This window comes from Salvelinus sp. IW2-2015, unplaced genomic scaffold, assembly GCF_002910315.2.
Source record: "Salvelinus sp. IW2-2015 unplaced genomic scaffold, ASM291031v2 Un_scaffold1046, whole genome shotgun sequence".
NCBI classification, from domain to species: Eukaryota; Metazoa; Chordata; class Actinopteri; order Salmoniformes; family Salmonidae; genus Salvelinus; species Salvelinus sp. IW2-2015.
Window position 1 is genome coordinate 369,361 of NW_019942701.1, and position 11,883 is coordinate 381,243.

The following is an 11,883-nucleotide window of genomic DNA, read 5'->3' on the forward strand; positions in this document are numbered from 1 at the left end:
AGATAGTGTGATAGATAGTGTGAGAGATAGTGTGGTAGATTGTGTGGTAGATAGTGTGAGAGATACTGTGATAGATAGTGTGATAGATAGTGTGATAGATAGTGTGTGTTGGAGTTGGTTGGAACAACTGGGTATAAAGACTGGGAATAACAAGATGGAGGGAGGCTTACAGTTCTTTACCAGTAGGTACGGAGGATAGAGGACAGGATAGGGACGTAACCCATGTATATATCATAGAAGAGTGTATTGTTTTTAGGCCAGCTGTTTTTAGTCAAGATGTTTGTGTTTTTAATGTAATATGTAATTGTTGTACTGTATGTGTGTTTATAGTTTTGTTTAATGTTGTGTTAGTGTATGTAAGTTGTTTTGTCTGAAACGTTGTTCACCCTGCTGCTATTGGACCAGGTCTCTCTTGGAAAAGAGATATTATCTCAATGAGAAAAAACCTGTATAAATAAAGGTAAAATATATATATTTTTTAAAAACCTGATTAACCCTGGTTAATACTGCTTTGTCCGAGCTGTGACCCCAGCACCTGCAGGATACCACAAGGTGGTTCCCACTTCTCAAACCAACCAACCGTGAGCAAAGTCCATCTTAGTCAGAGTTATTAGACATATATATTAGAACCACTTTCATTGGCTGGTTGAAACATCATCATGAATCATCATGAATCATCATGAATCATCATGAATCATCATAAATCCTCATGAATCATCAATAAATCATCATAAATCATCATAAATCATCATGAATCATCATAAATCATCATGAATCATCATAAATCCAACATCATTTTGCTCAACCAGCAGCCAGTTTCTCCATCTTTGATCAAATGACAACAACCAGGGTTTCTCAGGGAGCTTCTGCCAACAATAAGTCAAACAGCAACAATCATTACAAAACATGATGTCAGAGGTCATTGAAAGAAAATGTCAGATTCTTGAAGTCAGTCTGTCAGTATCCTCAAGCAACCTGTTACTAAACCAGAGAGACAGAGAAAGAAGCCTTTTACATAAGGAAAGGCCACAGATGTTTCTGAGCTGTGCGTGACTGTCTCCAGATATCCCCCATCAGAGCAGCCGGGTAGACAGTTAGAGCAGAGCAGTGGTGAATTAAACGTTGCTTCCTCCCCTCCTCCTCTCCTCTCTCCTCCTCTGTTCCCCTTTCCTCTCCTCCTCCTCTCTTCTCCTCCTCTCCTCCTCTCCTCCTCTCCTTCCTTCCTATCCTCTCCCCTCCTCTACCCCCTCCTCTGCTACCTTTTCTTCTCCTCCTCTCCTCTCCTCTCCTCTCCTCTCCTTCTTCCTCTCCTCTCCTCTCCTCTCCTCTCCTCTCCTCTCCTCTCCTCTCTCTTCCTCTCCTCTCCTCTCCTCTCCTCTCCTCTCCTCTCCTCTCCTCTCCTCTCCTCTCCACCTCACTCCCTCTCCTCTCCTCTCCTCTCCTCTCCTCTCCTCTCCTCCTCCTCTCCTCTCCTTCTTCTTCTCTGCTCCTCCCTCTCCTTCTCTCCTCTCCTCCTCTCCTTCTGTCCTTTCACACATAACATGAATCTGCCCCAAAACAACCAGAGAAAAAGGGTTGCTGTTAAAACATGTCAAGAAAGGTCAGAACAAGTTCAGAAAACAACAGAGACTATTTAGATAGGATTTTAGGTTTATCGCAGTAAGATGGTCATTCAGATTCATTTGATTCATGTAGCCTTCCCAGTCTATCGCAGTAAGATGGTCATTCAGATTCATTTGATTCATGTAGCCTTCCCAGTCTATCGCAGTAAGACGGTCATTCAGATTTCATTTGATTCATGTAGCCTTCCCTAGTCTATCGCACAAAGATGGTCATTCAGATTCAGATTCCATTTGATTATGTAGCCTTCCCTAGTCTATCGCAGTAAGATGGTCATTCAGATTCCATTTTTCATGTAGCCTTCCCCAGTCTATCGCAGTAAGACGGTCATTCAGATTTCATTTGATTCATGTAGCCTTCCCTAGTCTATCGCACAAAGATGGTCATTCAGATTCAGATTCCATTTGATTTATGTAGCCTTCCCTAGTCTATCGCAGTAAGATGGTCATTCAGCATTCCAGTTGTTTCATGTAGCCTTCCCCAGTCTATCGCAGTAAGACGGTCATTCAGATTTCATTTGATTCATGTAGCCTTCCCCAGTCTATCGCAGTAAGATGGTCATTCAGATTCMGATTCCATTTGATTCATGTAGCCTTCCCCAGTCTATCGCAGTAAGATGGTCATTCAGATTCAGATTTCATTTGATTCATGTCGCCTTCCCTAGTCTATCGCAGTAAGACGGTCATCCAGATTTCATTTGATTCACATAGCCTTCAAATCAAATTGAACTGGTCACATACACATGGTTAGCAGATGTTAATGCGAGTGTAGTGAAATGCTTGTGCTTCTAGTTACTACAGTACAGTAATATCTAACAAGTAATCTAACAATTCCCAACAACTATCTAGTACAAACAAATCTAAAGGGGTGAATGAGAATATGTACATATAAAGATATGGATGAGCGATGGCCGTGCGGCATAGACGAGATGCAACTAGACGGTATAAAATACAGTATATACATATGATATGAGTAATGTAAGATATGTAACCATTATTTAAAGTGGCATTATTTAAAGTGGCCAGTGATTGGGTCTCAATGTAGGCAGCAGCCTCTCTGAGTTAGTGATGGCTGTTTAGCAGTCTGATGGCCTTGAGATGGATGCTGTTTTTCAGTCTCTCTGTCCCAGCTTTGATGCACCTGTACTGACCTCGCCTTCTGGATGGTAGAGGTGTGAACAGGCAGTGGCTCGGGTGGTTGTTGTCCTTGATGATCTTTTTGGCTCGGGTGGTGCAGTTGGCGTACCAGGCTGTGATACAGCCCGACAGGATGCTCTCGATTGTGCATCTGTAAAGGTTTGTCAGGGTTTTGGGTGACAAGCCACATTTCTTCAGCCTCCTGAGTGGGTCTAGGGTGGCCGGTAAGATGCAGGTGAAATKATCCTTKACTAGTCTCTCAAAGCACTTCATGATGACAGAAGTGAGTACTACGGGGCGGTAGTCATCTTGTTCAGCTATGAGGGCTGTCGTGGTGTCTGCTTAAGGGGGAGTGTACACAGCTGTGACGATAACTGACGAGAATTCTCTTGGGAGGTAATATGGCCGGCATTTGATTGTAAGGAATTCTAGGTCGGGTGAGCAGAAGGACTTGAGTTCCTTTATGTTGTTATGATTACACCATGAGTCGTTAATCATGAAGCATACACCCCCATCCTTCCTCTTCCCAGAGAGGTGTTTATCTCTGTCGGCGCGATGCATGGAGWAGCCCGGTGGCTGAACCGATTCCGACAACATATYCCGAGAGAGCCATGTTTCCGTGAAACAGAGGATGTTACAATCTCTGATGTCCCTCTGGAAGGCAGACATCAAACCCTTGCTCGAATTTAGTCTACTTTGTCAAGAGACTGGACATTGGCGAGTAGTATACTCGGGAGCGGTGGGCGATGTGCACGTCTACAGAGCCTGAACAGGAGGCTGATCCGTCTGCCCCTTCTGCGGCGCCATTGTCTTGGTACCTACTGGTATCAGATCCATTGTCCTGGGTGGTGGTGGTCCAAACAGAGTATCCGCTTCGGGAAAGTTGTATTCCTGGTCGTAATGTTGGTGAGTTGACATTGCTCTGATATCCAATATTTCTTCCCGGCTGTATGTAATAAGACTTAAGATTTCCTGGGGTAACAATGTAAGAAATAGTACATAGAAAAACAAAATACTGCATAGTTTCCTAAGAACTCGAAGCGAGGTGACCATCTCTGTCGGTGCCATCTTGTCCCCAGTCTATCGCAGTAAGATTGTCATTCAGATTTAATTTGATTCATGTAGCCTTCCCCAGTCTTTCCAAATTTATTTTTGTACTGGTACTAAAGTACTGAGGCTGAGACTATGTGACGTCGCAAATAATCATTATTAACCTTTATGTAACGAAAAAGCTGAGAAAACACACTGTATTTATGGGAACACTTGTAGCAGATTTAATTACATTTAGTACCAGAGAGCATTTATGCTGAAGTGGAAATGGAGGAGACATCGATCTGTCTCTATGATCACCCAGAGCTGGACAGACAAGGGATGCATCCCAAATGGCACCCTATTCCCTACAAAGTGCAGTTCTTTTGAGCATAGCCCCATGGGCCCTGGTCAAAAGTAGTGCACTATATAGGGAATAGGGTGCCATTTGGGATGAAGACAAGATGTGTCACTAACCGCCCAAAGTTGAATCCTGTGTTGTTTGGCCAGCGGGTTGAAGTGGTCACTGAATGTTTTCTTTGCCATTTCGTGCTGTGACTCCAACCTATCCAATCTGCGTTCCAAATGGCACCCCATTCTCTAAATAGCGCACAACTTTTGAACAGGGCCCATATGGGAAAAGGGAATAAGGTGCCATTTGAGACATATGTGCAGTGAACCGTCCTGCCCTCCTGCTGAGGGTGGAAACCGTGCCGAGGCTGAAATAGCTTTCTGGAATAATTATTGTCCTTGATCTTCCCAATCACTCTTACCAGCCAGATCAAAGACAGGAGGCGTTCCTCTTACCAGCCAGATCAAAGACAGGAGGTGTTCCTCTTACCAGCCAGTTCAAAGACAGGTGTTCACTGTGGCTAGGGGGAGGATGGGGGCACAGCAGACGATGGGCACAGGAGGCAGTGAATGAAATATAATATTTACATAAGTATTCAGACCCTTTACTCAGTACTTTCTTGAAGCACCTTTAGCAGCGATTACAGCCTCGAGTCTTCTTGGGTATGACGCTACAAGTTTGGCACACGTGTATTTGGGGAGTTTCTCCCATTCTTCTTTGCAGATCCCCTCAAGCGCTGTCAGGCTGGATGGGGAGCATTGCTGCACAGATATTATCAGGTCTCTCCAGATATGTTAGATCGGGTTAAAGTCCGGGCTCTGGCTGGGCCACTCCTGTGTTGTCTTGGCTGTGTGGTTAGGGTCGTTGTCCTGTTGGAAGCTGAACCTTCGCCCCCAGCCTGAGGTCCTGAGTGCTCTGAAGCAGGTTTTCAGCTAGGATCACTATACTTTGCTCCTTTCATCTTTCCCTCGATCCTGACTAGTCTCCCTGCCTCTTAAAAACATCCCCACAAGTTTCACAGTAGGGATGGTGACAGGTTTCCTCCAAACGTGACGCTTGGCATTCAGGCCAAAGAGTTCAATCTTGGTTTCATCAGACCAGAGAATCTTGTAACACACGTTACTTTATAATAACACACATTACTAAACCATAATGACCCAGAGATGTCTCAGTGGGGGGGGGAGTGGTAAAATTCACCGGGTCTACCTGCACTTTAGTACAGAGTGACTTACAGGAAGTTCCGCTCAGGAGGGTCATGTTCAGGAGGCACAAAACAGAAGCTAGCTTATTGAAAAGGAAGTTGTAGTGCTTGTACTTGTCCTGTTACAACACTCAACGTGCACTTTCTTTGAGGATACTATTAGTTATTTGCAATACATTTCAATGCATTCATTGTGCCTTTATAAGGCATTATAATACAGGCTATAAGCATTCAGAAGTATATGTGGCTCCTTATAAAGTATTTTGCTTACATGATGGACTATTTATTCACTGAGATATATTATCTGTTATGTATAGTCTCTCGTGACACATTTTCTCCAGCAGCACCCCAACGTCAACATATGTCAAAATGGAGGATTTCTGTGTTTGGTGGTCGGACAGATGCACAACAAATGATGTCATCGGAAAACACTTTTTGACATCTTCTGGTGTTTATGGGGATTTTATCTCTGAACCGGAAAAAGGAAAGTACCAGATAATGTCAAAGTGTATCCAGACCATGTCATCGGAAACACTTATCTTGCTCCATCTTCCGCTTTCATTTTTATTACAAAACATACAGCAGAAACATGCCTATTTCACATGCTGATGTCCCTTTAACACAGATTTGGTTCTGGGTGCTGAAATGATGTATAATTATTATTTATGAGAACTGTTGTTGATGTTTTCTTCTCTTCTTTTCTCTGTGCCCGGTGAACAACCAACCCTCAGATGTCATTAACATGTACACTCACGATACAGCTCCCATTAGCTCTAATAAGACAGACAAAAGCATTGGAATTCAGCCAGGCATGCTCTCTGATTCATCCAGACTGGGGACCAAATTACATCCAATTCCCTATATAGTGCAAAAAAATTGAAAGATACACATTGAAGTCAATGAGAAGAACAAAAATCACCAATGAACAATACAGACTGCTAAAGAGGTCATCAGACAACATCCTTCATGGGTGACAAATGAAAGTAAATACATTCATTAGATGTTAATTATTAAACTAAAGCAATAATACTTACACCTGGAGGCATCAGACATGCTTCAGACATCACCCGGTTAAGTCTGCTCCAGAACTGATCAGAATTCTCATCGGTTGATTTCTCAAGGTCAAATACAACAGAGTTGGAGCCAGAGAGGCTCCAAGGTACGCCTGTGACTGATATTGCCATAGAAGTTGGCAAGACAGCATCAACAGATTTTGGACCAGGCTAACACAAATATGCTGCTGGATGTGATTTTAGGCAAGCGCTGTTATCTTACTCACTACCTCTTTCTCCTGACGGAGGAGAACAACAGAAAAAGGTCCTTTATGTTTCCCCAGTCAGCGATGTAATAGTCTGCCCTTTGACCTCTAACCCCTGTTGGCCTAATGACATACACAGATACATCACGTTTTGATTCCAACAGCAGAAGATTTCTGTCCTCTGCTATTTCCTGTCAATCAGTATTGTATACAGTATAATATGCAAAATCCCTGTCATCCATCATCAACATACAGGCAATTAAAACAAAAACTCCTTCTTGATGAAACAATATTGTAATGTTCGATTGAGCCATCCTCAGGAGAGGACAAGTCCATGGAAATAAATAGCCTTCTGATAAGAGAGGTGTCAGAGAGGAAAGGTCGAGCCGGGAAAGCCTCTATGTTCTTGGAAACATATCAGTGAAGAGCAACGCAGGAGGGATTCATCACATCGCCATGAAGACTTGACTGACTGACAAAGCAATGTTCTTACAGAGCAGATGTGGATTTTCCACCATATGTAAATTGAATATATATGTTTTTTATTAAATTTATTTTTTAGTTTATTTTTTACTCTCTTTTCTCCCCAATTTTCGTGTATCCAATTGCTAGTAATTACTATCTTGTCTCATCGCTACAACTCCCATACGGGCTCGGGAGAGACGAAGGTCGAAAGCCATGCGTTCTCCGAAACACAACCCAACCAAGCCGCACTGCTTCTTAACACAGCGCGCCTCCAACCCGGAAGCCAGCCGCACCAATGTGTCAGAGGAAACACCGTAAACAAACCCTCCCTAACCCGGATGACGCTAGGCCAATTGTGCGTCCCCCCACGGACCGAGCCTGGTTGCGACAGAGCCTGGGCGCGAACCCAGAGTCTCTGGTGGCGCAGCTAGCGCTGCGATGCAGTGCCCTAGACCACTGCGCCACCCGGGAGGCCTGAATATATATATGTTTTAGATATGTCAGAACGTGAGACTTCTTAGAAATTAGAGCATATATTTTTGATAGAAATTAGAGCCCTATCGTCTTCTAAGAAATTATAATAAACATATCAGTTAACCATATAGATTTTAGAATGCATGTCGGAATGTCGGAATGTCGGGATTGGTTGATGCAGTGCCTCAGGAATAATGATGTATTCTTAAGTTGGAAGGAATGACCCCTCTGGCGATGTTTACTTTAACACAAATAACATACAAACTAAATGGAAATCAACACAGCACTGGCACTTTGTTTACATTAATCAGAATAAATGGTTCCAATTTAACCATCTAAAGTAGTAGTAGAATCAACCCTCTACAGTAGTAGTAGTATTATCAWMCCTCTACAGTAGTACTAGTATCAACCCTCTACAGTAGTAGTAGTAGTAGTATCAATCCTCTACAGTAGTAGTAGTATCAACCCTCTACAGTAGTAGTAGTATCAACCCTCTACAGTAGTAGTAGTATCAACCCTCTACAGTAGTAGTAGTATCAACCCTTACAGAGTAGTAGTATCAACCCTCTACCAGTAGTAGTAGTATCAACCCTCTACAGTAGTAGTATGTTAGTAGTACAACCCTCTACAGTAGTAGTATTATCAACCCTCTACGTCAGTAGTAGTATTACACACCCGTACAGTAGTAGTAGTATCAACCCTCTCAGTAGTAGTAGTATCCCCTCTCTACAGTAGTAGTAAGTAGTATCAACCCTGTAAAGTTTTGTTAGTATTAATCAACCCTTTACAGTAGTAGTAGTATCAACATCCTCTACAGTAGTAAGTAGTATACCCTCTACAGTAGTAGTGTAGTAGTAGTATGAACCCTCTACAGTAGTAGTAGTATCAACCCTCTACAGTAGTAGTAGTATCAACCCTCTACAGTAGTAGTAGTATCAACCCTCTAAACAGTAGTAGTATTACAACCCTCTACAGTAAGTAGTATTACCAACCCTGTACAGTAGTAGTAGATCAACCCTCTACAGTAGTAGTAGTATCAACCCTCTACAGTAGTAGTAGTAGTATCAACCCTGTACGTTGTATAATTGTCAACCTGTACAGTAGTAGTAGTATCAATCTCTACAGTAGTAGTAGTATCACCCTCTACAGTAGTAGTATTATCACCCTGTACATTAGTAGTAGTATCAACCTCTACAGTAGTAGTAGTAGTAGTATGAACCCTCTACAGTAGTAGTAGTAGTATATATGAACCCTCTACAGTAGTAGTAGTATCAACCCTCTTCAGTAGTAGGTAGTATAGTTATCAACCCTCTACAGTTGTAGCAGTAGTATCAACCCTCTACAGTAGTAGTAGTATCACCCTCTCAAGTAGTAGTAGTATCAACCCTTCAGTAGTAGTAGTTATCAACCCTCTACAGTAGTAGTAGTAGTAGTATCAACCTCTACAGTAGTAAGTAGTATCAACCCTCTACAGTAGTAGTAGTAGTATCAACCTCTACAGTAGTAGTAGTATCAACCCTCTAAACGTTGTAGTAGTAGTATCAACCCTCTACAGTAGTAGTAGTATTATCACCCTCTACAGTAGTAGTAGTATACAACCCTCTACAGTAGTAGTAGTTTATCAACCCTCTACAGTAGTAGTAGTAATACAACCCTCTACAGTAGTAGTAGTAGTATCAACCCTCTACAGTAGTAGTAGTATATCAACCCTCTTAGTAGTAGTATATCAACCCTCTCAGTAGTAGTAGTAGTAGTATCAACCCTCTACAGTAGTAGTAGTATCAACCCCTCTACAGTTGTAGTAGTAGTATCAACCCTCTACAGTAGTAGTAGTATTATCAACCCTCTACAGTAGTAGTAGTAGTATCAACCCTCTACAGTAAGTAGTAGTAGTATCAACCCTATTCAGTAGTAGTAGTATCAAACGCCTCTTCGGTAGTAGTAGTAGTAGTAGTCACCTCTCCAAGTAGTAGTAGTATCAACCTCTACAGTGTAGTAGTAGTATTGTTCAAACCCTCTACAGTAGTAGTAGTAGTCACCTCTACGTCTAGTAGTACTACAGTAGTAGTAGTAGTATCAACCCTCTACAGTAGTAGTAGTATCAACCCTCTACAGTAGTAGTTGTATTAACCCTCTACAGTAGTAGTAGTAGTATCAGCCCTCTACTTTAGAAGTAGTATTAACCCTCTACAGTAGTAGTAGTAGTATCAACCCTCTACAGTAGTAGTTGTATCAACCCTCTACAGTTGTAGTAGTAGTATCAACCATCTACAGTAGTAGTAGTATCAACACTCGACAATAGTAGTAGTAGTATAAACCCTCTACGGCAGTAGTAGTATCAACCCTCTACAATAGTAGACGTGTCAACCCTCTACAGTAGAGAATATGTATCAACCCTTGACAGTTGTAGTAGTAGTATAAACCCTCTACATTGGTAGTAGAAGTATGAATCCTCGACAGGATTAGTAGTAGTATCAACCCACTGCAGTAGTAATAGTAGTAGTAGTTTCAACCCTCAACAGCAGTACTAGTAGTATAATCAACCTTCCACAGTAGTAGTAGTAGTATCAACCCTCTACAGTAGTAGTAGTATCAACACCATACAGTAGTAGTAGTATCAACCCTCTACAGTAGTAGTAGTAGTATCAACCCTCTACAGTAGTAGTAGTAGTATCAACCCTCTACAGTAGTAGTAGTAGTATCAACCCTCTACAGTAGTAGTAGTATCAAACCTCTACAATAGTAGAAGTGTCAACCATCTACAGTAAAGAATATGTATCAACCCTTGACAGTTGTAGTAGTATAAACCCTCTACAGTAGTAGTAGTAGTATGAACCCTCTACAGTGGTAGTAGTATCAACCCTCTACAGTAGTAGTAGTAGTAGTATCAACCCTCAACAATAGTAGTAGTAGTAGTATCAACCCTCTACGGTAGTAGTAGTATCAAACCTCTACAGTAGTAGTAGTAGTAGTATCAACCCTCAACAATAGTAATAGTAGTAGTATCAACCCTCTACGGTAGTAGTAGTATCAACCCTCTACAGTAGTAGTAGTAGTAGTATCAACCCTCAACAATAGTAGTAGTAGTAGTATCAACCCTCTACGGTAGCAGTAGTATCAACCCTCTACAGTAGTAGTAATATTAGTATCAACACTCTACAGTAGTAGTAGTATTAGTATGAACCCTCGATAGGATTAGTAGTAGTATCAACCCTCTACAGTAGTAGTAGTAGTAGTTCGATGCGCGTTATTACGGTTTCTACTACACTACTGTAGAGGGTTGATACTAGCTACATGAGGTGGACACTACTCTACTGCAGAGGTTGATACTACTACATTACTGTAGAGGGTTGATAGTACTACTACTGTACGGGGTTGATACTCACTACTTATGTTAGAAGGTGATATACTACTGTATGACGGGTTGATACTAACTCTGGCAGAGGTTCGATTAATTGCTTTGGTGGGGGGATCATAACTACGACTACAACTGTAGTGGGTTTGTACTACTACTACTTGTATAGGGTTATACTATCACTATTGTGGAGGGTTTGATACTACTACTCCTACTGTGGAAGGTTGATACTACTACTACTTGGAGGGTTTATACTACTACTACAATGTCGAGGGTTGATACTACTACTACTGTAGAGGGTTGATACTACTACTACTGTAGAGGTTGATACTACTACTAAAACTTTAGAGGGTGATACTACTACTACTGTAGAGTGTTGGTACTAACACAACTGTTGAGAGTTGATCCTACTACTACTGTAAGTGGGCTGATACTACTACTACTACTACTGTAGAGGGTTAATACTACTAATACTGTAGAGGTTGATACAACTACTGCTGTTGAGGTTGATACTACTTCTGTAGAGGTTGATACTACTACTTACTGTAGAGGGTGATACTACTCCTACTGTAGAGGGTTGAATAACTACTCACTACTGTGAGGGTTGATACTACTACTACTGTAGAGGATTGATACTACTACTACTGTAGAGGGTTGATACTACTACTACTGTAGAGGGTTGATACTACTACTACTGTAGAGGGTTGATACTAGTACTACTACTTTAGAGGGTTAATACTAACTAATACTTGTAGAGGGTTGATACAACTACTGCTGTTGAGGGTGATACTACTACTATACTGTAGATGTTTATACTACCACTAATCCTGCCGGGGTTCATACTTATACTAACTACTACTGTAGATTGGTTGAGTACTAATACTACTACTACTGTAGAGGGTTCTATCCCATCCTCTGGGTTCAACTACTACTACTACTACTGTAGAGTGTTGATACTATACTACTACTACTGCTAGAGTGTTGATACTAATA

General features: G+C 41.7%; 1 protein-coding gene across 1 annotated transcript in view; it reads right to left on the reverse strand.

Annotated features, from left to right (window-relative positions):
- The window catches only part of slc1a7a (solute carrier family 1 member 7a), a 36,402-nt gene extending 33,373 nt beyond the window's left edge, over nucleotides 1–3,029 (reverse strand). The window contains exon 1 of the mRNA XM_024136893.2: nucleotides 2,776–3,029. Within this exon, the coding sequence (XP_023992661.2) occupies nucleotides 2,776–3,029 (254 nt within the window). The remainder of the gene's footprint in view (nucleotides 1–2,775) is intronic.
- Between the last annotated feature and the right edge of the window lie 8,854 nt (nucleotides 3,030–11,883).